This window comes from Narcine bancroftii, chromosome 2 (genome assembly GCF_036971445.1).
Source record: "Narcine bancroftii isolate sNarBan1 chromosome 2, sNarBan1.hap1, whole genome shotgun sequence".
Taxonomy (NCBI): domain Eukaryota; kingdom Metazoa; phylum Chordata; class Chondrichthyes; order Torpediniformes; family Narcinidae; genus Narcine; species Narcine bancroftii.
The window spans coordinates 78,851,102-78,878,776 of record NC_091470.1 but is presented as its reverse complement, the minus strand read 5'-3'; the positions used below and the strand labels follow the sequence as shown (position 1 = coordinate 78,878,776).

General features: G+C 44.5%; 1 protein-coding gene and 1 long non-coding RNA gene across 10 annotated transcripts in view; both read left to right on the top strand.

The window, feature by feature from the left end:
* rad51b (RAD51 paralog B) overlaps positions 1-27,675 on the top strand; it is a 644,462-nt gene that overhangs the window by 374,479 nt on the left and 242,308 nt on the right. For all 9 annotated transcript variants that reach the window (XR_011351432.1, XM_069917186.1, XM_069917182.1 and 6 more), the window contains exon 8: positions 625-721. Coding sequence is in view for 8 of the 9 variants with exons in the window: in XM_069917186.1 (XP_069773287.1) it covers positions 625-721 (97 nt within the window). In the remaining variant the exon portion in view is untranslated. The remainder of the gene's footprint in view (positions 1-624; positions 722-27,675) is intronic.
* Positions 3,218-3,783, top strand: LOC138753789 (uncharacterized). The gene is made up of 2 exons (XR_011351434.1): positions 3,218-3,519; positions 3,593-3,783. It is a non-coding gene; the product is annotated as an uncharacterized lncRNA (long non-coding RNA).

Sequence of the window (27,675 nt, the reverse complement as noted above, 5' to 3'; positions counted from 1 at the left end):
TTCCTGCAGTCTGGAATAGGCCTGTCCATAGCATACCCTTCTGGACTTCTCATTGTATTGGAAGACTAACAAGTTTCAGGCAGTCCAAAATGATTATCAACTTACCAAGTAGATAATCTCCAAGCAGCTGTTGATGTTAGTCTTGGCATACATCCCTGGGAACAGCCCGTAACTCAGAGAGTCTGTTTTTGGGGTGGCCAAGGGCTGTGTGACTTACAGATAACTCATTTGCAATTATGTGGCTAACCTAACTTGGCATGGATGTGTTAGCGAATCCAAAAGGCAGCTCCATGGGTAAATTACACAGCTAATCAGGCAGATGCAGAGTGAATACCCCAGAGTCCTAGTTCAATCTGGACATTATACTTATGTGTATAACAGTAAACTCTCATTTTTATCATCATCAGATTCCACAGTAGCAGATGTGGTCATGTTAATAACCTGAAATGTTTTGCCTGCTAACCAAATACAAGCAGCACCCAGTCATAATGAATGCTGCTGCACGGTATATAATACATACATTTGTGAAAAGCAGCCACAATGAAATACCATGGGGAAGAAGGGGTGGGTGAACGAGGGCACACCATGACCCCCTGCTATAACATTGCTTTACTTTTGTTGTAGATTATCCTGACAAACCAAATTACAACTAGGATGGGTCCAAGAGAAGCTGTCTGCTTTCAGCCAGGCTCTGTGGCAGATGACTTGCCCCTATCTGAAGGTAATGATTGCTTTTGTATTGCTCAGTGCCATATTGTTCAGTCAGTTGCCTCCCAAGTCATTTCCTTAAAAACTCCATTCCTTTCTCAAAAAAGCCTCAAAATAAAAAAAATTATATATATGTGACTAGGATTGTCAACATATAGTCACAGTTCTGATCCAGGAAAATATAGCAGCCAATTGAGAAGCTGTGAATTTCCACTAACGATTAAGTAATGATGACTAAATTATCTGTTTTAGTGCTGTCGTTTGACAAGAATTCTCCTGTCTTCAGTGAAATTGCTCCATGGGATCGGTGCTGAGTGCGTGGAGTCTGGACATTCTCCTTGTGACTGTATGATTTCCTCTGGGCCCTCTGGTTTCTTCTCACATCCCAACAAGACAGGGTTGGAAGGTTAATTGGCTGCTAGTGTGTAGGTGACATAGCAGTTGTGGCTTGAACTGCTCATCTGAACCATCTTCATTATTCTGGAGTGAAACTTGATCCCAACTCCTGAATCAGTGGCAAAGATTCTCTTCAAGTGCAGGGAACCCCTCAATGGAGCATATGCACCAAAGCCTACTGCTAAAAAAAACTAAAAGTAATTCCAAGGAATTGGAATGTTGGCCTCAAATTGGCAGGAAATCAGAAGAGTGAAAGTTATGCTACAGCTCCTGCCAAGTTTGCCTTTCAATTACAAACACCTGCAGCTCAGCCCAGCCTGTGGTTGAGGAAAGTGGGAAGGCCATGAAAAGGAGAAGGAGATGGGGTATGAGAGTAAGTGCAGAAAGGGGAAGAAGTGCCATGTATGGGAAGGAAGGAAGAAACCAAACAACAGAGAGCAAGCAAACAAATAGGAGGGACGAAGGAGAATAGGAGGTCGTCACAGGGGCAAGTAGATGCAAGGTGAAGAGATTGGGTTTAGGAAGGATTGAGGGTGCGACAGTCAAGGGATAGGTTGGTGTTCGAGAGGGAAGCAGGCAGTTGGCAATGTCATCTATGGCTGAATCGATCCGCGTTTGTTGGTGGATTTAAGTGAATGCATGCATTCTGATCACATTGTCTATGTTAACATATCCAGTTAATGACATTGAGTTTACTGCCATATACTTTTTACAATGTATATATGCACTGAAATTCTTACTTGTTGCAGCCGAATGGGTACTTTGTAAAAAAAAAGCCATAACGGGGTGGCATGGATAGCATAGCAGAACAGCGTAAGCGACCCGGGTTCAAATCCTGCGCTGTGTGTAAGGAGTTTGTATGTTTTCCCCATGATTGTGTATGTTTCTTTCAGGTGCTCTGATTTCCTCCCATCCTTAAAAACGTATCAGAGTCATAGGTTAATTGGGGTATTTGGATATAGCCAAAGAAGTGCTCAGGCCCACCCAGATCATCAACTGCTTACTGCTTTTCATGGATGCTGCATGACCTACTGAGTTTCTCCACCCCTTTGGTAAACTGCTATAAGCTCCTTGGTCCAGATGATGTTGAAAGCAAGGTTTTTGTTCTGGCACCACACAACCAGATTGTTGATCTCCATCCTGTATTGTGAATCAATATTCCCAGTTATTCGACCAACAACCATGTTCAGCGATCAACCATCAGCGAATTTGTCGATTGCTTTGGAGCCAAAGTTGGTTATGTAGTCGTGAATGTACAAGCAATCAGTGTAAATGGCGATGAAACAGTTGGTCTCCAGTGGTCTTTGTCCCTTTGCAACTCGACCCTGCCAGCTAAAGAAGGCACACATCATACTTGCTTGCCTTCATCAGTTAGGATGTTGAATTTAAAAATCGTGAAGTTGTGTTGCAGCTGTATAAAACTTGCGTTCAGCTACATTTGGACTAATCTGTGCATTTCTGATCACATTACAAGAAGGATGTGGAAGCTTTGGAGAGGGTGCAGAAGAGATTTACCAGGATAATTCGTTTCCCTTCTGTATGTGTAATTTTACCTCTTTGACTTAGTCTTGATACATTTCTATCCATGAATGCTGTCAGACCTGCTGAATTCCTGGAGCAGTTCTTTGACTTTTCCAGGACTTTCCCTGGATTTGAGTGATTGGAAATGCTTGGATTGCCTTGTCTGAAGTGTCGGAGGCTGATGGGTGACCTGATTAAAGCATGTCAAGTTATGTGAGGCTCTGATAGGGTCAATGATCAGAGTCTTTCTTTCCACAAGACAAAAATGTCAAATACTCATGGCAAAGGTTTAAGGTGAGAGGGTGAAAGTTTAAAGGAGACTTACGAGGCAAAGTTTTTTTTGTACTAAAAGAGTGGTGGGTGAGGGTGCTTAGAAAATGCTGTTAAGGGAAGTGGTGGAAGCAGATACCATAGCAATGCTGAAGAAGCATTTAAAAAGGCACATAAAAACACAGGTCATGGTGGGGGGGGGGGGTGGAAATTGGGAAATATAGACCATGTGCAGGCAGGTGGGATTAGCTTACATGGGCAGCACGGCTGGTTGAGACATGATGTGCTGGTGGGTTTGCTCCTAACCCAAACGATGTCTTGACCATTGTTTAGTCAAGCCTGTGTTACAGCTAAAATGTAACAACCAATTCCAGTTAAAGGAAAGCATGTACATGCTTCACTGTAAAGTTTAGAACCTGGAAGGTTCTGGCTCCTATAATACTGCCCCAGTAGTGTTGGTTTGTGCAACTCCAGGAGTGAATGAAGGATCCTCTGCTATCATAATGTGGAGATTTGGGCACCATGACACTGACATAATAACCCTGAGTTTTGTACCACAGGTAGTGACAGCCAGCTCATAGAACAAGGTGGTGGGTACATCTCCTCTGGATCAAACCAGGAGAGGTATGCTGTGTACATACATTGGATTTTGCATCAAGATCAAACTTGTTTTAACATCTCCATTACTTCCCTGTAGGAAGAGTGAATTGATTCAGGAACCTCTGACTCACTCTGTTGTATCAGCACGCAACATGATTAGCACATTCACCCAACCCTGTAATGTACAGATGAAGTCAAAGAACCTACACATATTGACCTTGGACAACCTTTGGCCCATTGCCCAGAGGAAAATAAATGGCTCCTCCTGGGCCAATTGTCTTGGGTAAACTTGTACCTCTCACTTTGTTCGTTTTAGATTGGTCACAGTGTTCAAGCTACCGAAAGAAAATAGACACACACACCGAGAGCAGTTCAGTTTATACAAGTCTTTATTACTAAATGTAAAGCTGAATTCACACTTCATCATGCAAGCCCTTCCCAATTATATTTATCAATGCCTGGACTGGTCCCAACTGCCAAAGCGAGGCGACGACTGCACACTTGTCTGGGCGCCGGTAGCAGCTTCTCCACCTCCCTGGACCGGGACGTTGGTTTGGAATCTTGAAATTCTTCTTCTTGCTGAGAGATGTTGCCACCTCTTGGAGAGTCTTAAACTTCAGCAGTGGGACCATGGCTTATATTACCCAAAAGTTTTCAGATCTTATCTCTTTGAACAAATGATTTAATTATCTTCAAGGTCTCCTGACAGTCTGCAACCAACAAAAGACAACTGCAGCTCTTGGCCTCATGGTGGAAGTTGGATAATGTCTACTGATTCATATGCATCCCTAGGCCCCATAGTGTAAATTTAGATAATGTCTTCCTATTCAACTGCATGGTGGGGGGGTGGGGGGGGGGGCCCATGGTGGAATTTAGATTAAGTCTTCTGATGCAACTGCATCCATTCTTGCATAAGCTGGTCAAAATCCTCCATTTCAGCTTACATGGGCAGCACGGCTGGTTGAGACATGATGTGCTGGTGGGTTGCTCCTAACCCAAACGATGTCTTGACCATTGTTTAGTCAAGCCTGTGTTACAGCTAAAATGTAACAACCAATTCCAGTTAAAGGAAAGCATGTACATGCAGCTTCCTCTCTTCACTGTAAAGTTTAGAAACTGGAAGGTTCTGGTTTCTATAATACTGCCCCAGTAGTGTTGCTTCGTGCAACTCAAGGAGTGAATGAAGGATGCTCTGCTATCATAATGTGGAGATTTGGGCACCATGACACTGACATAATAACCCTGAGTTTTGTACAACAGTTAGTGATAGCCAGCTCATAGAACAAGGTGGTGGGTACATCTCCTCTGGATCAAACCTGGAGAGGTATGCTGTGTACATACATTGGATTTTGCATCAAGATCAAACTTGTTTAACATCTCCATTACTTCCCTGTAGGAAGAGTTAATTGATTCAGGAACCTCTGGCTCACTCTGGTATCAACACACAACATGATTAGCACATTCACCCAACCCTGTAATGTACAGATGAAGTCAAAGAAGAACATACACATATTGACCTTGGACAACCTTTGGCTCATTGCCCAGAGGAAAATAAATGGCTCCTCCTGGGCAACTTCAGTGCAGGGTGTGGAAAGCAGGCAACTCTAGCAAACTGGCTAGCAAGGAGGGAATGAAAAAAGATTACTCTCAAGGAATTTACCTCCTAACCAAATGCTTGGAATACAATTTTATTGTAATCAGCATCCTGTTATGCAGAGAGATGTGCACAAGACCTCATGGTAGCACTTCCATCCAGGCAATGACACCTTTTAAATTCATATAACATAACCATCCATAGAGCAATGACTCTATTTTGAAACTGTTTCACTACCTCTAAAGCATTTTGGAATTTCTCAATAGGGTTTTGAATGGTGCAATAGATATTAAAGTTTGCCTTTCCACATAATTTTCAAACTACAATATGCAGTAATAATTTACTATTATGTGTGGCCTTTTAATGCCTGCTTCTGCCCAGATAGAAAGTTGTCAAGCCACAGCAATTATGTTCATATTCCTCTTCAGCATAGGAGGCCACTTGGACTATCAAGTCTACGTGGACTCTCCTCCAACCCATCTGCACTTTAGGAGCAATTTACAGCAGCCATGTAACCTACCACCATATTTTTGGGATATGGGAGGAATCTGGAGCAGATGTAGGTATTGCGATCAAAGGAAGAATGTGCAAACTCCACACAGAGAGAACTCAAGGTCAGGATTGTACTCAGTTCATGGAAGCTTTGTAGGAGCAGTACTTACACAGCACCACTGTGGCAATATTATAGGAGTCAGCAGGGCAATCTCAACCAATCAATAGTTTTGCACAAACCCACATCAAGTGACTTTTCTTAAGAGGCCTGTTCACCCTGATTCCCTGTGTATAAAATTAGCCCAGTTTGACCTGAAATTCTGGTAGTCTTCTTCAGCATCCTAATACTAAGTGACAAAAGAGCAATCATCTCCTGCCATTAGCAGACATTTAATGAGGTTGGTGAACTTGCAGGTTTGTGACTGAAAAACCATTGTTAGTTGCAAGGGCTGATCTGATATCTGATCTGGCCATTTATGGACATCCTCATTTTTCCTTAAGCTCTCTGCAACCCATTCATTCTGGTTAACAGTTCATAACAAATGCTTTGCAGACACATGAGAGACTGCTGATGCTAGAATCTGGAGCATGGTTGTGTTGATGCCTTGTGTATTTTACATTAAAGCTTCAGAGGATAAATGTTTTAAAGAAATTGAATATCCAGGGGGTTGTTGGGGACAAACTGGGATTCAGTAGATCATCCGTTTCAATGAAGGATGACGTTGGAGGCAGATCTCTTACCAATTGAAATCGAAACTAGTTGCTGGGAATTTGGCATAAATATTCCCTGAATAGTTGTGGTGGTACACCACTGGCCTACTGCAGGGGGCAACCATTTGAATCTGCCTGCATCTTAGATGGTTAAATCCTTCCTCACTCAATGCCATGGATTTCTTGGACAGTGAACATCAGCATATTTCTCTTCCACTACCCCATCTTCACATCAATAACGCAGTCATAACCTCCCCATTAGATGGAACCAGAGAATGCAGTACAGGCTCTGGGTATGTAATGGACAGTTCAATCCTGCCCTTTGCAAGTTGTGACTGTCACCCTAAGTAAGTGGCCAGTACTGTTTCAGCCTTGGCTCATATGCTGGACACTTGCCTGGACTCCAGCCTTCCTCCATAGATTTGAACACAAAATCTACCTGAAAGTTCTGGTGAAGGCACAAAGGAGTGGTTGGAACTTGTTGGATGAGTTTTTAACCAAGACCTAATTTGCCCTTCAGGTGAGATCATTTACTTGAACACAGTAGAGTTTTCCCAGTGACTTGGCCATAATGATTTGCATTTACATTGGCACCTCTTCTGTAGTTAAAAACAACTCAAGCTGCCTCAAACACTGCTTTTCAAAAACATTGTACATTCAATATTGTAAGACAAGTCATGTGGCAAGTGTCACATTTCTGTTTGTTTGCATTTCTTTTTATTCATTTGCCTGTTGTACCCTGCAACAGTGAACACACACTTTTTTAAAATTTCAAAATAAACTTTTTCATCATGAAAATATATGCAAAAGAAAACAGTGCAAGGTCTTTTCAGTTTCTTTGTGTCATATTCCTATATATCTTGTTACTGTACATTGTAATTCACACCATGGGGTAGTGGAAAAGATGCAGACCAAGAAGCGTTAATGATGTTCCAACAATTTTACATTTTTTGTTCAAAATAAACTTCATCCACAATGCAAAAATATATAAACAGGGCAAGGTATTTTAGCATTTGTAGAGTCATGAATTCACTCATCGTTATTGAATGAAGATCTACCGGGACCAATGCCTGAAGAGGGCACACAAAATCAGTGAACCGGTGCGGACTTGAAAGGCCAACATGGCCTGTTTCCGCTCTGTTAATGGTTATATGGTTATATTCATATATACACAAAGGAAAATGGTACAGTCTTTTAACGTTCATGGTGTCATATTTGTTTGTATATTCTGCTATTATACTTTGTAGCTTTAAACATTTATAACACCATTGCCACTAATGTGGCCTCCCTCAGGGTTAGTGCACCCTCAGTTGTCTGAGGATCTTCCCCACCCATCTTTGCCCATCAATATCCTGTATCGGAAGGATCCTAAACTGTGGTTCTTCCCTGCAAAGCCCCTACCTTTGCTCCCTAAGCCTCAGCACGTTCCTCAGCACATACTCACACAGTCTGCAATGTGCTGGTCAATAGCATTGTCTCACTGACATCTCACTGTGCTGGAAGTTCATCTGGTTTTGGAAGACTGTAGGGCATCTTTCACTGAGTTGATAATCTTCCAGCAGCTTTGGATGTCTGCTCTGCGTGCATCCCCAAGAGCAGTCCATAAATCAGTGAGTCCTCTGTCACACTGCTTTGGCAAAGATGCTTGTGTCTTCTCCACTCACTCTTAGCAAATTTACAGTCTAGAAAGAGGAGGGCAATTGTCTTCTCCCCATCTTAGTCATCTCGAGAGCAACGTGCTTTATGGGTGATATTTTGGTCATACAGGAAGGATCTGACCAAGAGGGCTTCTCTGGCCACCAGCAAGACCAGGTCCTAGTGCTTATTAATAAGTTCTGATGATAATGCGTTCTGCCAGATGACCTTAACAGTCGTCTCAAGGAACAATCCCACAGTATCCATCAAGTCTTTGTCTCTCAGTATTGCAGGATGTTCCATGCTGACTGCTGCTTAGTAGACTTGTGGTCAAAGCTGTTTTCCTGGAACATTTTCACTAAGGTTAGATGGTATGGCAGTGTCCAACTGACTGGGACATTTCACATCAACAGGGCCAGCCAGGACCATCCTTTGCAACACCTGGGACAGGTAGAACATAAGCACATAGTGACACTTGGTGCCTTTGTATCGTGGTTCTACTCATACCCTGATGCAGTCACACACAAAAGTGATCACCAGGATGAGGACCACATTGGGGACACCCCTGCTTCATTCTCTTGTACATGGCAACTTGTTGGATCTGTTCGTCTGGATCTCCAGGTGAACTGGAACACAGTTTGGATAACAACTACGTTGGATGTGTAGGGTATGGGCCACACCAATTATAATAGTCCCGAGAGAAGATTCTTCCTTGTTAGGGAAACTCTGTTCCAACAGTCCCAATCTCTGGTGGATTCACTCTGACCAATTTTTGCTTCATGCCTTGGCCTCTCCAAACCAGATGCTCAGCACCTTCAGATAGACGGGATGGCAGATAGGCCAGGCCAATTATTGAAAAGCATTGTCTCACTTGTCTTCCAGTTTACCCTGGCATCCAACGCCAAATCAAACTGGTCACAGATGCTGGTCAGTCTGTGGGCTGATAGTGTGTCTGAACTGAAATCGGCAAAATCATCCATGCATAGAGAGACTTTGACCTGAGCGCCTCCACTGCCTGCAACGTCATCCCTCTTATGGCCTCATTCTTCCTGATAAACTCAAAGGGATCAATGCAGCACACAAACTGGACTGAAAACCATGGGCAACTCTGCCTATTTCCCACACTTTGTTTTGAATTGCTCTACCGACATCTGCAGAGCAGTTAAATCCCATTTTTGATTCCCTCCTCAAAGCCAATTTTAGACCGCATGTCCATTATCTACATGTTCATTAACCTGTTGAAAGCCTTCTTCTGGTTCAAGCTGACCAGGTCTGTCTCCCTCTCTTGCACATAGCCATTGCTGTCTCTGAGTACACAAAATTGTCAATGCTTTTCCTTCCTAAGCGGTAAGGTTAGTGTAGGGGTCAGCACGATGTTGTTAGAGCACCAATTATCCAGTACTGTCATTAAGGAGTTTGTACATTCCCCAGGAGCTCCAGTTTCCTCCAGCTCTCAAAAACGTTTGGGGTTGGTAGATTAATGGGTGTATGTGGGCAGCACAGGTTTCATGGGCCAGAAGTTCAGGGTGGCTGTAAAATGTTAGGACACTATGAAAGAAAAGATGTCTGAGAGGGACATCTAAGACCACCCTTTAAATTTGTGGGCAGGCAAAAGGGTAGGCTCGTGTTCATAGCTCAGAAGGATTCCTCCCGTTCCTGAAAATTGTCCCTTTAGTTTCTCGCTCAGTCCTAATGCTGTCAGCAAACTTGGCTGTTCTGGGTTCCAGTGCAGCATTTACATCAAACATGTTTATGTTGCTAAACCAAACACCCATGGCAACATTTAACAGTGGTTTTGAAGTATTTCCTTCAGCAGTTTTTGTCTTGAAATAAATAAATGGCAAGTAATTCCAGCTGATGCTGATCCCCACACTCCAACAAAGTATGGAGTGACTGAAATGTCGACTGCCTTTTACTTCCCATGGATACTGCATGACCTGCTAACTTTTTACAGAAACTTTGTGTATTTTCATGTTTTCCTCCCAGGTACAGTGATTTTGGGCTCTCAGGAGTATCTAATGGGATGGGGAGCATTTCAAGGCCCTGAGAGGAGAGAGCCCATTCTCCCAAAAGGATACAAAGTGATATAGGATTGAGCCTCAGAGCACAGAAAAAGATTATTCATCTCACCCTGTCCATGATGTCATCCTGCAGCTATTTACAGCAAACTCACTTAGCAGCATCTAGTCCATAGCCTTTTATGCCTTGGCAATTTTTTGGTTACTTAAATGCGAGTGTTCCATCTCCACCACCTTGGGTTCCAGTTTCCAATCGCTGTTTGGGTGAAAAAATTCTTCCTCAATCTCCTTGTGAACAGTTATTCCTTATCTTAAATGTGTGCTCTCTAGTTAAACATCTCTATTATAGAGAAGTTTCCTTCTCTCAATCCCATCTGTTCCTCATAATTTTATGTCAGGTTCTCCCTCAACTCTCTTTGCTTAAAGGAAAATTAAATCCATGTTATTTTTATGACTCCTCAGAACTGAAACACTGCATTCCTGGCAACATGCTCCTCTGCAGACTCTCTAGTGCAATTACATCCTTCCTGTAGTGTGGCCAATAGATCTGTGTACTGAACTCTAGCAGTGGCATAATCATCATTTTATAAAGTTGAACTATAAATTCGCTGCCCTTGTATTCTATGGAATGATTCCAGCATGTGATTTATTTATTCTTCTGTTCCTTGGCCATGAATGGAATGATCCAAGTTACTTTTGACTTATGTATGGAATGATTGCATTGATCACTGACCTTAGGCTGGCCTTGATCCTATTGATCCCCAGCAACAGAATGGAAAGTCTTGACATTCTTTGGCTGTGGAATAGAGTGTCCCACACAATGTGACCATTCTTCAAACTATTTGGCAAGACGTAGTGTGTCCTTGTGTACAAAATAAGAACCTCTGCAAAGTACTTTGGTTGACTTTATCACTTTAACCTTGCTCTATAAAGTTTTAATCTTGTATTTTTCTACAAATGGCCATAGTTCATAAAGCATCGGATCTTAGCATTCTTCCACCACACATCCCTCAGATCCCACCTTTCACTTTGATAATCTTGCCGTATCTCTTCAATGAAGGCCAAGCGATCTTTGGGTTTGGAATCTGTCCTTCCCTCTATGCTTGGTGGTAGCTCAGCATAGGTAGGAAATGTACTTGGTGGAGCTGCGTACAGGGGTGCATGAGAATGAAAAGGAGCTGAAAGAGGTTGCAACCACTCAGTTTGTGGCCTGTGTTTTTAAAACTCTACATGAACAGATCTGAGAGCTATGATTCACTGCCAATTAAAAAAAACGTGTCCCCATATTATTTTGCACACTTAAAACTATGAAACTCTGCAGGGATGCTGGTGCCAGAGCTGCTTGCATTCCAGATCTGGCCTTGATTAATGGGATTAGCATGCACAGTGTGGATTGCAAAAGTACTCAAATTTAATGTGAATTATGATCTACTCAGGATTGATGGGTTAGCATTACTTATTAAGATAATTTAATCTTTGTTTTCTCTTTGCTAGGAACTTTATTGCAAATATAGGATAGATTTCATTTTTTTTCTTGGTTTGGTTTAGAGTTCGCATTTTTTTTCAGATACTCACTAAAGATAGGTCACATATATTTGGCTACTGAGTCTGGTTAAGACTACTATGTAAAGAGAGATGAGGCAATTGTGGTGGATGAGTGGAGACTGGCTGGAGTGAAGGATAAGCAGCTATAGAGGGAGGGGCGAGTGGGAACTGAGTGATGAGGGAAGGACGAGTGAGGATGAGTGTCTGGACACAGATCCTCCTTCCATTTCTACACTCATATACACCCTACAGACAATTTACGTTTGGCCCATTTACCCATCAGCCTGCACATCATTGGGATGTGGGCGGAAACCAGAGGATCCTGAGAGAAGCCATGCAGACCCAGGGAGAACATGCAAACTCCACACAGACAGCACCAGAGGGTCACTGGAGCTGTGTGGCAACAGCTCTACCAGCTGCACACCATGCTGTCTTGAAACATATTTTGATTGGTAATGGTCTGATTAGATATTTTAGGATGCTTTACTGCATCAAAAATGCTAAACAAATCTAAGTGGTCACTGGAGACATAAGAGACTGCAGATGCTGTTTACTGCAAGCGATTAAACGCTGCGAGGGTTTCCTTCCTTCAGCGTCTCAACCTGATGTTCCGGCTGTTTATCTGCAGTCATGAGTCACTTTTAGATTCTGTTTATTTTAACAGAGGGGATGAGTTGATTGCAGGAGGTTCTGTGCAATGCCTTCCTCAGTGATTGCAGGAAAACATTTCAGCTTCTCATTTATGAGGCATTTCAATGAGTTGAACTCCTCCAAAGACTGACAGTGCCAAAGAGAAACCTTTCTCAGGCCTGTCAATGTTGACCCTTCATTGACATGAAGGTGCCTCCTTCAGTCAGGTAAAGTTCTCCCTGTGACTGTATACATTTCCCACAGGTGCTCAGATTTCATTTCACATCTCATTGCCATGCACTTTGCTGAGGTAATTAACCAACTGTAGACTTCCTATAAGGTGGATGAATACATTGACGGTGGGAGGATTTTTGGGGAGTTGATGAGAGTAAAATTCAATGATTACAAATGAGATCTTGATGGGCAGCACAAATTCAGTGAGCTCAATGGCCTGTTTCTCCATGTCGTTGAGCTCTATGATATGGGGCTTCAGGAAAAGACAGCAGACCAAAAGCTTGGGCAAAGAGATAGGCTTTAAAGAACCTCAAGAGTGAGAAGAGGTAGAAATGTGGAGAGCCTTGGGAAAAGAATTCCTGAGCTTAGAAAGAAAGTCATTAAATGGCCAACTGTGATGGATGAACAAAACTGGGAATATTCAAGATGGCAGTCCCGAAGGAGATCAGCGGTACCTTGGAAGGGTCTATATTGTAGAGTTAAACAAGAAACTCTGCAGATGCTGGGTTGAAGTGCAATACACAAAAGTGCTGGAGAAAATCTGCAGGTCATGCGGCATCCATAGGAAGTAAAGGGTTGTAGTGCTGGACACACCAAGAAAGACTCAGCCACCACATTGAAAGTCGTTAATGACTGTTTTTATTCAAATTCAGCGCATGTCCTTTTAAGGGCAGCATGAGCTCAGTCACCTCGTGCATTGTGACGTCATAATCGCTGCCCCAGGTGCACGCTGGGTAGGAGACTTGAGGCAGAGAGAAAACCCTGTCAGCGCCATCTTCCCATGGCTGCCCCACCACGTGGCATTATAAGCGGTGTCGGTTCGCCATGAGAGAGTGTGCTGCCACACAACCCCCCCCCCCCCCCCACCCCAGAACCAGCTACACATCCTGCTGCTTGGGCAGGCAGCCCCGGCATTTGGGCATGGCCATTTGTACCAGCCACGATTGGTCTAAGTGGGCTGCCTTCTAACGGTCCATGGTAAAAAGTTTGTCTTTACCCTCATGTCCAAAGTGAAAATCCTGCCGGACCGCTGGAGGACCTTGTAAAGGTGCTATATGTGGGCCGCGCCGAACAAATACGAATTCCGTCAAGTCCAGCTCTTTGGGACGATGTGTCGGCTGGACGCCATGATGCGAGGGAGGCGGTGGGGGGCTAGCAAGGATAGTTTCTTATGGAGATCTGCTAAAAGGTTCACGTGCTCGGTCGTGATGTTGGGCTCCGGGTCAAAGAACTCACCAGGCAGCAAGAGTGGCATGCCATAGACCAATTCCGCAGAAGATGCCTGTAGGTCCTCCTTGAGTGCTGTTCTGATGCCGAGGAGGACCCAGGGCAGTTCATCTGCCCAGCCTGGGCCGGTGAGGTGAGCCATGAGGGCAGATTTCATATGACAATGAAACCTCTCCACCAAACCATTTGTTTGTGGTGGTAGGCTGTGGTGTGGTGGAGTTTAACCCCCAGGAGGTTTGCCAGCTGAGCCCAGAGTGCGGATGTGAACTGGGCGCCCCAGTCACTGGCGATGTGGGCCGAGACTCCGAACCTAGCGATCCAATGACTGACTAGGTTCCTGATACATGTCTCTGTGGAAGCTTCTTTGACGGGAACGGCCTCCGGTCATCTCGTGGTCCAATCGACTATTGTGAGAAGGTAGCACATTTCTCTGGACACCAGCAGGAGGCCTACGACGTCAAAATGGATGTGCTGAAATCTCTGCACCGCCGGGTTGAATTGCTGGAGGGGCCTGTGTATGTCGGTGGACTTTGAAGGCCTGGGACCTGGTGTAGTTCCTCGCTATCTTGGCCACTTCCTTTTTGAGCCCGTGCCACACAAACCGCTCTGCCACCATTCGCACCGAAGTCTTCACCGAGGGGTGGGCTAGTTCGTGGACTAAGCTGAAAACCCTCGACCTCCACTGCGGTGAGACTATCGGGCGCGGCGAGCCAGTGGAGAGGTCGCAGAGCAGCGTGTCAGGCTGTTGGGCAACTGAAAGTCCTGGAGCTCGAGGCCAGAAATGGCAGTCCGGAGAGCCTGCGTCTCTGTGTCCAGCTTCTGGGCCTGTGCCAACTGTGTGTAGTCAAGGCCGGGGGCGAGACCGCATCCACCACAACATTGTCTTTGCCTGCCCTGTGCTGGATGTCGGTGGGTTGTGTATTAGATCGTCCAGCACGCCCACAACGTGGTAGAAATGTTCCTCACTTGAAATTGCATCTCCGCCTGCCCGAACCACGTACACTGACGATGAGTCCAGAAGGGGGGCAGTTTGATGGCAAAGGCATTGATCTCTGCTGGATCCATGTTCTTGAGACCAGAGAGTCGTCTGGGCTCAACGGGGGTCACCAATGTAGTGCTGGACACAACCAAGGAAGTCTCAGCCACCACATTGAAAGTTGTTAATGACTGTTTTTATTCAAATTCAGTGCGCGCCCTTTTAAGGGCAGCATGAGCTCAGACACCTCGTGCATTGTGACATCATAATCGCTGCCCCAGGTGTGTGCTGGGCAGGAGACTTGAGGCAGGGAGAAAACCCTGACAGCGCCATCTTCCCATGGCTGCCCCACCACGTGGCGTTACACGTGGGGCCGGTTCTCCGAGAGAGAGTGCGCCGCCACAGGGTAACTAATGTTTCGTGCAGGGAACAATAATATGTTAGATGTGGAGGCTGGTCGATTGTTAGTTGAGGACAAGTGGAATTCCATCCTTGTTGGATCTCTTCTGAGAATAATATGTTGGATTGATGGAGAGAAGATTTGTGGCCTTGGGGTATCTGGGAAAAAAAGTCGACAGTCATAAGTTTCTGCTGTTGCAGAACTGGAAATAAATGTAGGTCGGAGGTCATTGTGATTATGAATGAGTTAGGGTTTAGTTTTCAGGCTGTTACCCAACAGACTGTGCATTGGCACTGAGGCTATTAAGGAGCTTCTCCTTGATGAGTGCTTTTCTGTTTGCTGTTGAAACTTGTCAATCATCTTCTTAGTTTTAGGCTCACTCTTCTCCTGGCAGAATATTCTTGTTTAGGTTTTGATGCAAATAAAGCAAAATTGGAGAAGTCATAAAAGGAGCGACCAATAAGTCCTGTGTTTCAACATCCAGCCCATCCATTTGAGCTCAGCCAATCAGCACGTACAAATAAATAACAGCTGGGAGGCAAGAGAAAGAACATTGGAGCAGTACCAGTGGAGAAAGGGGGGGGGGGGGGGGGTGGCAAGGGAAGTTGGTGCCTTACAGCTCCAATGAGCCGGGTTTGATGCTGACCTTATGTGCTATCTGTGTGGAATTTGCACTTTCTCCTCTCATCTTCTAAAGACATGGGTTGGTAGATAAATTGGGCATTGTAAATTGTGCCTAATGTGTAGAAATATGGGTTGAATTGGGGAGGTAGTTTGATGGGAACGGGGGTGGGGGGCTGGAGTGGGAAATGAAATGGCAAGAGTATTGGTTATATCTCTGATGCAAGTCCGTGCTATCACTTGGTGCCTCTGGCCCAGGGCAGCCTGCTCGCCTGTCTCCGAGATTTCCAGACCCAACCTGTTCCAAGTTGTGTAATTTCTAGTCTGTCTCCATCCCTGTAACTGTCAGTCAGATTGTCTTCATTTCCTTAAAGCTTGAATCAAGGACTGTATCAGCCTTTGAAAACTCTAGATTAAAAATAGAAAATATTGCAAATGCTCAGCATGTCTGGCAGCATCAGTAGAAAGAGAAATAGGGTTAATGTTTCATGTCAAAGGTCTTTAATCTCCATGTTAATATGTGCATATTTTACTACTAATTCCTGTATGATTTATTGAAAAAGGTGGGGTAGTCTCAGACAGTCATGCCTCACACCTTATCAGCAGAATTTATGGACCCATTAAAGGCAAGTTGGGGTTTCACATGAGCTACATTGTGGATACCAGGCTGCTGTGGAATGCCCTTGGTGCAGGTTACATTATCCTGTATCATCCATCTGCCTTTGATTGTAAACACCCTTGATATTACATAGTGGTATGGCAAACCAGACAGAGCCATTGTCCAAAAAGAACATCAAGTGATCCAGGTAAATGGCAGTGGTGAGTGGCAATTCTCATTCCATAACCATATAACCATATACAAATGAATAAATTCTAGCAAAATGCATTGGGTTTCTTTGTGCTAACTCCAATTGTACCATGAACACCATCGCATCCAAACACTGATTTAATTCCTTAAATGTCCTGTACTGCAATGCTCTCCTGGCAATCTCTGTAAACAAGTGCAGGGAACAGCTGAAGAATGAGTCTTATGAAAATCAAATATACTACTAATTTAGGTCATAAGAGCCCTACCACATAAAATAAGTCTATTTTACTCTGGTCTTAATAAATGGTACTGACTTGAAACCCAAGAATAATGTCTGACTTGCTGAGTTCTTCCAGCAGCTCACGGTTTGATGTGGCTGAAGTCTCCCCAACCTGCACACATGGAGTTCTCATTATCATTATCACGCCATAACTTTGATGAGAAGTCTACACTGATTGCACCATGAACTGTTTGGTGCTTTTGACATTTATCGTGCAGTGTTTTCTGGATTTCCAGAAAAACCCCTTGTGAAGTAATTCTGCTTATCCCACCTGGCGAAGCATTCCCTACCTTCACAGACATGAATTACCATTGGAATCTATCCCATTTTCTTTTCCCAGCTTCCTCAGATAGATGGAAGATAAGTGTTGAATAAAGATGGGAAGACTTGGTCTGAGTTTCCTTCACTAAACTAAACTAAATATCACTAAACGCAAATGGTCTTGTCTGTACCACATTGTTTCAGTGGGAGCTTGTCATTTGCAGCTTGCCCTTTTGTGTTTATTAACATTTTTTCAGAGACTGGAAGATGCCTTTGAATAATTTCAGGGTATGAAAGCAGGAATATTTTCTTTGTGTTTTTTTTTTCTAATTTTCTATCTGAAATTCAATGTACTGTAATCAGGAATGAGCAGTATCCATACAACCCTGAGCATTCGAAGGCCAGATGTATGGGCTCCTGACTAAGACCTCCTAATCCAGCAAACTCTGGCTGTGAAGCTAAGTCCTGGCTGTTCCATACATCTCACCTCACCTCAAATCGCAAAGTGGGGAAATTGAGGATTACATTTGGGGTGCAAATTATTTTGGTGATGGCCCTCTCTTGAAGATACTGGACACAATTCCAAAGGTGTATCAATTTTCTATTAAGCAGTTTGCCCCTGGAACCCTGACTGGTTCCTCATTTTTCCTCTAGTCCCTTCTGATGCCCTGCCTGATAGCCATCTTGCATAACAATGCACCTGAATGCTATGATCTTGCACCATTCCAGACACTGGGGTTACCCTTCAAACCTCTGGGAGAAATAAAGGTCTCAGTTTCTACTTGGCTGCAGATTGTTTTGTCGCTGTGGGATTTAGCTGTCAAAATGAAAACAAGTTACAACTTCCATGTGCACAAAAACATTTCCTCTCTTTTTATAAAATGAGAAAGAGGCCACATCAAAGACTCGTCAGATACTCTGAGTAAGATATTGAGGTTTTTATATTGAAGTTGCCCTCAAAAGACGCATGCAAGGGTCGGGTGGTTGAGAGATGAAGGGTCCTTAAAGTTTATTGTGATCTAATCTATCAGGACCTCTGTAAACTGCAGTTTTTATGTCCTATATAAAATCTCAACACAGACTCTGATTTTTGCATCAATTACATAGTGTTTCAACCTGGTCAAATGTAACGTGCCACTTCACAGGCTTAAGGAAACAAAATTTGGCATCAAATGACATAACATACTGGGGCAAGTACTTATTTGTCAGAGCTAAGTTCAAGTGAGTCTTGAAGGAAAGAAGCAGAGACCTTTAAGGGAGAATTTTTATTTTTATTTCTGATCAATCTCAGTCCAGCTGACTACAGTAAGTTTCTGGGAACAGACACTGCTCGACAGTTGGCCAGGGAAATTATTATCGGTTCTAAAAACACAGGGCTATGTTCGAATGCATGTTGATTTGAAAGTGTGTATGTTTAGATCATATGTGTACTTGTCTGTTTGCATGGCTGTTTCACTTCAAGATATTTCTCTGAGGTTCAGAGTAGAGGTGACTGACTGCCTTCATAAATGAATGGTGTATAGGTGAGTTATATGGTGTCATGTGTGAGTTTGTGTGCATATGCCTGTCTATAATGGAGGTCATGTGAATGCCCACATTAGGCCCTGCCAAGTAATTTATGTGTGCATATAGTATATGTATTTTTAAAATTTATTTATTTCGGTCTTGTCATGGATGATAATGTGCCCATTAAAGCTTCTGAAATTTTAATAAGAAATGTACCATCATTCCAGCACATCTTTATCTTTATTGGTGGGATACATTTTCTGTCCCCCATTTTGCTGGGTAATTCCCAATGCCTGTTGGATCCTGATATCTGAAGCGAACCATGATCAGTACTCATTTCTCATTTTCACTACAGCTTTGAAGGAGGCCATTTTGCCCATTGAGCTGATGCTGTCTCTGAGAAGTCCCATGAGGTGATGTCTTAAAAAAAGCTGCCTCTATCCTCAAAGACCCCCACCACCTAGGCCATGCCGTCTTCACTCTGCTACCATAGGGGCCAAAAGCGAGCACTCAGCAGCACAAGGACAGCTTCTTTCCCACTGCCTTCAGATTTCTGAATAATCAATGAACCAAAGACACTGCCTTACTTTTTGTGCACATTATTGTTATTATTATGTTTTTTTTATAGTAATATTGTAAGATGGTTATAATATGAATGTTTACACTGTGATTACCAAATTTCATGACTTGTTCATGACAATCCTGACTCTGATTCCGAGCCCTTTGGCTTAATTAGTTTCCCTATAATGCATTTTCTTTTGCAAACTATTAATTTATCCTGATTCTTCTGCCAAGTATCTACACTAGAGTTCATTAACAGGGTCACAGAAGATTCTCATTCCTGCAATGAGTAGGTGTCAGTGATGGATGCAGGCCAAATGGTGGAATAGGACTACACTAGTTGTACCCCAGCATTCTGCAACTAGTCAGGAATCCAAGGCAATTGCATTGGCAGTTCCCCACAGCTAAATGCAACTGTTTGTTTTGTTAATCTTTGAATGTGCAAGGAATCTCATTACTTCTCAGATATGGGACAGCTTGCTAATATTGACCCATTGCTCCTGACCTTCCCAGAGCCAGGTCACAGGGATTTAAGTCTGGAGATTAAGAACACTACACAAGGTGCAGGTATGATCTATGGAAAGCCATCTCCTGGGTGAAATGGAGATGCCGGAGGAGAATGGAAACAACAAAGGGCACCTTACACCTTGACTAAATGGCATAACCTGCTACAAAACCAAGAACGATGCAATAGAAGTCACCAAAGCTTCACTCCCAGAAGAATTCAATGCCTTCTATGCCCAATTTGGCCACCAGAACAAGGAAGAACCATTGCACACCCCCATATCCCTTGATGATCCTCCTCCCTCAGTATCCAAGGACATGTGGGCTGCCTTCAGGAGAAGTGAATCCAAGGAAATTATCTGATTTGGACGAAGTACCCAACTGAGTACTGAAAACGTGCCAACCAGCTAGTGTATTCACAGATATCTTCAACATCTCACTCTGACAGGGCATGGCGCCTACCTATTTCAAAGGCTTCAATCATTCCTGTGCTCAAGAAGCATGTGGTAACCTGCCTAAATGACTACCTGACCAGTGGCACTAACATCCACAGTGATGAAGTGTTTTAAGAGGCTGGTGTTGAAGCATATCAGTTCCTGGCTGAGCAGCGACATGGATCCATTCCAACAAGTCTACAACGGATGCCATCTCATTGGCTCTACACAAAGCCCTGGAACACCTGGACTGGAAAGATGTAAACATCAGATGCTTGTTATTGATGACACCATGCATGCTCCAGCCAGCACTCCAATACACAAACATACCGCGCATGCTCCAGCTGGCACTCCAATACACAAACACACCGCGCATGCTCCAACTGACACTCCAATACACAAATGCTCCGTGCATGCTCCAACCAGCACTCCAATATATGAACTCACTACGTATGCTCATAGAACTCACACAAATGCACAAAGATGGTCATGGAAAGCTAGTCAAACCTGTGGATCCTCCAATGCTCACAGGAACCAACAGGACGCCAAGCTAACAAGGTAAATAAACATACATTTTTGGCCCCTTCAATACCAGCTCCTAATTAATAGTATTAGACATAATGTCTTAAATGATAATTACATAATAAATACAAATAACATAAAATTCAAACTTTATACAGATCTTCTTTCTTCATAAGGCCAGAGGTTACCAACACTTAGCCTTATTTGAAAAAACCCGCGCTGCACCTTATAAGATGGCCGTCAAGTTCCGCCTCTGCATTGGTGGTGACGTGACGATGCAATCGAGTGTGCGTGTGTGGCCCCTCTGCCCAAAGGGAAGCAAAACCCGGCGGCGTCATCTTGATGTGGCTGCTCCACTGCAGCGGCTGTGACAAACAGAGTTGGTTCGCTTGTATCACAATGTGCGCCTCCACATAACCCCCCCCAGAACCGGCTCTAGTGTCCTGCTGCCCTTGGGCACTGTGGGGTCACAGCTTTAGGCAGTTGCCTCCAGTGTTTTGGCTGTACTGGTACGATCTGCTGGCTGAGGTCCAGATGTGCTGGTTTCAGCCTGTCTGCTGTGAACAGTTTCTCCCTACCTCCAATGACCAGTGTGAAAGTTTTGCCAGAGTTGCACAGGACCTTGTACAGGGCTTCATAAAGTCGTTGGAGGGGGGCGGAATGTGGGCCGTTGCAGACGAATACAAAGAGTCTATGGTTGATAAGTCTTTGGGGATGGACGCAGGGCGGCATCCATGGTGTGAGGGTGGAGGGGGGTGCAAATGACGGTAACCTGTCCTGTAGGTCCTGTAATGATGCTTTTCCTTCAGTGTCTGAATCTTAGGATGGTGGGAAGAATTCACCTGGCAGAGTTAGCGGGGCGCCGTAAACCTGTTCCACTGAGGATGCCTGTAAATCCCCTTTCGGTGCCGTCCTGATACCCAGTAGGACCAAAGGGAGCTCATCCACCCAGTTGGGGCCATTTAAACAACTATGAGGGCTGACTTCATGTGACGGTGAAAACGCTCAATGAGTCCGTTGGCCTGGGGGTGATAAGCAGAGGTGTGGTGCAGCTTGATGTCCAGGAGCGTTGCGAGCTGTGTCCACAGTGCTGATGTAAACTGCACCCCTCTGTTGGTGGTTATGTGGGCTAGTACCCCAAACCTCACGATCCAATGTGTGAGTAGTGCCCTGGCGTAGGAATCAGTTGAGGTATCCTTTAAAAGAATGGCCTCCGGCCATCTCGTGTGGTCTATTACTGTTAAGAGGTACCGGGTATCTCGGGAGACGGGCAGCGGGCCTACAATGTCAACATGTATATGTTTGAACTTCTTTTCGGAGGATTAAACTGATGTACTGGGGTCTTGACATGATGGTGGACTTTGGATGTCTGTCACTGGGTGCAATTGCGAGCCATCTATGCGACTTGTTTTCTCAGACAATGCCACACGAACCTCTCTGCTACCATACAGGTTGTGGTTTTTATGGATGGGTGTGCAAGGTCGTGAACAGCCTTGAAAACTTGGTGCCTCTATTGCTGTGGCACTACCGGAATTGGTGCACCAGTGGACCCATCGCACAGAAGTGTTTGGGGTTGTCCAGCAAACTGAGGTCTTCAAAGTGGAGGCCGGTGATGGTTGTGCGGAAAGCCTGCGTCTCCTCGTCCTCTTTTTGAACTTGTGCCAGCTAAGAGTTGTCCAGCCCGGGGGATAAGGACTGGATGGCAGGCCGAGAGAGTGTGCCAGCTATGACATTGTCCTTGCCAGAGAGCTGACAGATGGCGGTGGAGAACTCAGATATATAGGATAGTGATGGTGTTGGCGTGCTGACAAGGGGTCCTTGGCCATGGCGAAGGCGTGAGTGAGGGGCTTTCCCTCCAGGAAATACCAAAAGTGCCTGATAGCTAGGACGAATGCCAGGAGCTCCCTGTTGAACGCGCTGTATTTAAGTTCGGTGGGCACAGGTAGTGGTTGAAAAAGGCCAGCGACCTCCACTGACTTTCGAAGGATTGTTCAAGGACGCTCCCAGTGGCTGTTGCTGATATACCGTGGGTACGTCTGATCTGGGATGAACCAGTAAGGTGGCCTTGGCCAAGGCTTTTTTCGTTGCGATGAAAGCTGTGTCAGTCTCCTCTATCCACGCTAGGGTTTTGCTTTTGGCTGATATCATGGCGGTCAGTGGTCTCATGATGTGAGCCACCCCCTAGATGAATCAGTTGTAGAAGTTAACCATTCCTGTGAATTTCTGGAGGCCTTTGAGGGTGTCAGGATGGGCGAACTGACTAATGGCTGCGGCCTTGTCTGCCGATGGTTCCACCCCGTTCTCGGTGATAGTGTGGCCTAAGAACTGCATGGAGTCTCTCCTGAATTGGCACTTCACCTCGTTGACCGTGAGCCCGAACTCTGACAGGCGAGCGAAAAGTCTGCAGAAATGGTCCTTGTGGTCCTTACTTGCGATGAGTATGTCATCCAGGTAGATGAACATAAAGTCCAAGTCTCTGCCCACAACATCCATCAAGCACTGAAAGGTTTGCACTGCGTTTTGAAGGGGGTGATAATAGCCAACTTGCCAATGTCGTCTGAGTGGACTGGGATTTGGTGATAGCCACGAACCAAATCGACTTTGGAGAACACCTTCGCACCGTGAAAGTTAGCCATGAAGTCCTGTATGTGTGGGACCGGGTAGCGGTCAGATGTGGTGGAGTTGTTAAGGCAGCAGTAATCCCCACAGGGCCACCAACTGCCTGAGGACCTGGGGACCACGTGTAGTGGGGACGCCCATGGACTGTCGGACCTGCGAACTATGCCCAACTCTTGCATCAAGGAAAATTCCTCTTTGGCCAACGGCAGTTAGTCAGGGGGAAATCTCCTGGCTTTGGCGTGGAGCAGGGGCCCCTAGGTCGGTATGTGGTCTAGCACCCTGTGCTGTGTCATGGTGGAAGTGAATTGCGGCCTGAGGATAGCTGGGAATTCATCCAGGATGTGGCTATACTCATCCTTAGGGACGCTCACCTTGGCTATGCCTGGGTTGAGGGTGATGGTACTTTTGAGTTGGATGGTTTGGAAAGTCCAGGCATGCACTAGGCGCTTGGCTTTCACATCCACCAGCAGGCTGTGCGCTCGAAGGAAATCAGCACCGTGCCCACTGCAGCTCATGTGAAATTCCACCAGAACTTCTCGTTGTCGAACTGTATTTGCATGTTGCGTGTGCCAAAGGTTTTGATGGTGGTGTTCTTTGCCTCCCGGAGTGTGGGGTCTTGTGGTCGTGTTCGTGTCTCCAGTGCGGTTGGTGGGATGGACACTAAGTTTGGCACCTGGGTCAACTAGGAACCGTCGGCCACTAACCTTATCGGTGACATGCAGAAGGCTATGAGGCCAGTCATCACTGCCATTCGCAGCGGCTGGCCTGGCCATTTTCTGGAAACAAGCAGAGTTGCCTGCATTTTCATGCCTGTGCCCCACCAGCACTGGTGATAAAAGTACCAGGCAGTGTTTGGTGCCTCTGCTGGCTTGCTGGGGCATGGTTGTGCCCAGTTGGGGTGGGGACACGATACCTGGCTCATGGCAGACTCATTTTCATGTTTCATGCACCACAAGGCATCTGCTCTGGCTGCGACCTTGCGTGGGTCCGAGAAATCCTAATCTGCTGACAGCAGCTGTATGTTGTCCGCCATCTGCTCCAGGAAAGCCTGCTCATACATGAGGCATAGCTTGTGGCCCTCTGCTAGCATGAGCATTTCATCCACAAGGGTGGATGGTGTTCTGTCTCCCAGGCCGTCTAAGTGCATGGCCCTGGCAGCATGCTGGCGCCTGGACAGGCTGAAAGTACTTAAGAGGAGCTTCTTTAGAGCTGGGTATTTACCTTCCTCTGGGGTGGGGGGTGGGGGGTTGTGTATCATGTTGTCCACCCTGGCTGCGGCTTCTTGGTCTAGGGAGCTGACGACATGGTAGAACATTGTCGAGTTGGAGGTGATCTACCAGAGATGGAATTGGGCTGCTGCTTTCCTGAACTAAGTGCGTGGGCAAAGCGTCCAGAAGGGCGGTAATTTCATAGCCACTGCATTGACTGCTGCAGTGTCCATGATATAGAGTCCAGAATAATCTGGACTTGTCGGGGTCACCAATTGTAGTGGTATCTATGAGGGGGAAACGAGAACAGAGACTACATGCTGGGGTCAGTTTCGTTTCCAACTATTTATTTGAAAAAGCCCACGCTATGCCTTATAAGGTGGCCGTCAAATCCCGCCTTTGCATTGACAGTGATGTAACAACGCAGCTGAGTGCACGTGTGAAGCCCCTCTGCTCATGAGGGAAGCAAAACCCGGCGACATTATCTTGACGCGGCTGCTCTGCTGCTGCGGCCGTGACAAACGTGGAGCCGGTTCACCTGTGTCGCGTGGTGCACTGCCACTGTACTTATAAAAGTTCCTTTGTCTCCAGAATCTTTGATTTAAAACATTGATCAGTGAACCTCAAATCTTTCTCAGACAAAATATACACAGCTTTCCCTTTGAGTTTAACATGAGTTACTTCTTCAGCATGTTGTTTGGCTTTCTTCCTTTCTTCTCATAGGAAGAATGTGAACTCTAAACACCAAATTTTGAAACTGTATTTGGTCCTCTTGATTTTAATGAATGAGTCTCTTTAACGTTCCCTGCAACAGATTAGCTCTTTTTCTTTCTTTTCTGCAGTTGGTCATAAATAAGACAAGATTCAAATGACATTACTTCATCTTGTTTGTCACATTGCTGAAATGCAACTTCTCTTTCTATCTGCAAATCATCACACATGACTCATCAAATTTCACAACCAAAATCCTGTTGACACTTGTCTTTAACTGTTCCTGAGCAATAGAATTATTTCCTTTTAAAGGTCCACTAACTGTCCATCCGAACCTAGTTTTAACAGCGTAAGATATATCTCTTCTACTTCATACTACATCTAGTGGTTCCAAAGCCTTTGGCATATCTGAACCAATCAGCACCTCTCCCTCAGTCAATTTTAGGTTGGTAAACCTTCCACAGATAAGACAACTGATGGATGTCATTTTGATGTGGGATGTTTCCTTTATGCACAGGAATAGTCTTCTGAGTGGATAAAATTGGAAGATCACAAAAAACTTTGTCATGCCACCTAGCAACCTCTAAACCAGAAACAATGCTGGTTTCAACAACCTTTTCTTTTCCCATGGTTTTCAATATAATCTTTGACTTTCTTTTCCTTGAAGATTAAGTTTGTTCATCAGTCCCACCATGCAAAAAGGAGTCGTACTGCCTGGGTCAAGAAATGCATAAGTGGATATTATTGCATTTCCATTTTTAAAAAATATTTTATTTCTAGGTTTTCAAACTCAAACAATTTCCAGTAATCAATCACAAATTACAGTTATCCATTATATACTAAATTCGCTGTTGAGTCCAAGCCATAACCCCCCCGCCCCCTTCCCCACACTCAACAGAACACAATTACATACAACAACAAAGGTAGTGAACACATCAGGGATTTGTCACAGCCTAAATGCTGGCACCTAGCCTGTTACATTTTTCTTGGCTTTACTTGATTGGTCTGGAATGGAACCCCTGCCCCTCCCTCAGTAGAAGGATGGACAGGGAAGGCAGGGTGGCGAGATACGCAGATCCACACTATAACTGTGCTCCTAAAAAAATTTTAATATGGTGCCAAACTTTTAGAAAAATGTTATATTTTTCCTTTAAGTTATGTAATTTTCTCCAGGGGAACACAGCTTTGTATTTCCATATTCCAGCGTGCAATGCCTAAGTGAGAGTCAGATTTCCAGGTAACTGCTATGCTCTTCCTGGCCACTGCCAATACGATCATTACGAATTGGATTTGGAATTTGGACAGCTTTATCTTAAGCCGTATGTCCATCATATTTTCCAATAGGAACTGCTCTGGGTCCTGTGGGAGTTATTTATTTATTATTATTTTCTCAGATTTGGCCTAGTTCCATCCAGAAGGGTCTCACCTTGGTACATGTCCAAGTTGCGTGCACAAATTCCTGTTGCAATGCCACATCTAAAGCCTTCTCTGCATCCAGGGCTACAGCTACGCTTCTTTCATCCCTTGATCATGACAGATGCATTATACTCAGCAGTCTACTTATATTGTACACCGCTTGCCTCTTTTTGCACAAAGCCCACTTTATCCTTATTTATTAATTTCAGCAAATGTTTCGGCAATCTATTCACCAGGGCTTTGGCAAGTATCTTACTATCCGTATTTAATAATGAGATTGATCTGTAAGAGGACGGTTTCAATGGATCCCAGTCACTTTTGAGAATTACTGTAAAAATTGCTATCGAAAAGGATTCTGGGAGAGTATGGGTCTCAGTCGCCTGGTCCACCACCTCCATAAAGAGAGAAATCAATAAATCTTTAAATTCCTCGTAGAACTCAGGCGGGAACCCTTCCTCCCCCAGAGATTTTTTAGTCTGTAGTGAACTCAATGCCTTTCCTCCTTCTTCCTCTGGGAAGGGAAGAACTAACCCTTCCTGTTCTTCTTGGTTTAAATTTTGGTTGTTTCAGTTTTGACAGAAACTCATTGATTTTTATCTGCCCCCCCTGCCAATTCTGTCTTGCATAGATTTTCATAAAATTGCCTAAAAGTCTAATTAATTTCTCTTGACTTGTACGAGATCCTGTCATTTCCAGTTTTTATCACATTGATCATCCTTGAAGCCTGTTCTCCCCTTAACTGCCAAGAGAGGACTTTATTGGCTCTCTCCCCCAATTCATAATATTTTTGTTTTGATCTCATTATGGCCTTTTCTATATTATACATTTGAAGCGTATTGTATTTCAGTTTTCTTGTTTATTAGAGCCCTATTGTTCTTCCAAGCGGGATTTTTGGAAGTCCCTCTCTAAACATGTAATATTCTGTTCCGATTTTTACACCTCCCTCATGTATTCCTTTTTGACTGCTTTAGTGTATCAAATTATTTGACTTCTCAAATATGCCTTGAGGGTGTCCCAGAGGAGAAATTTATCCAGAGTAAACCTGCAGTTGATCTCACAGAACTTGACTATCTATGTTCTAACAAAGCTACAAAACTCCAGCAACATATTAAAGCCCCATCTATACACCATCTCTTGCTTATCCATTATTTCTATAGTTAATGTCAAAGGTGAATGATCTGACAGAAGCCTTGCTGCATACTCAGTCTCCATGATCCTACCCTCTTTATGGGCTAAAGCCAGGCATAAATCTATCCTAGAGTAGGAA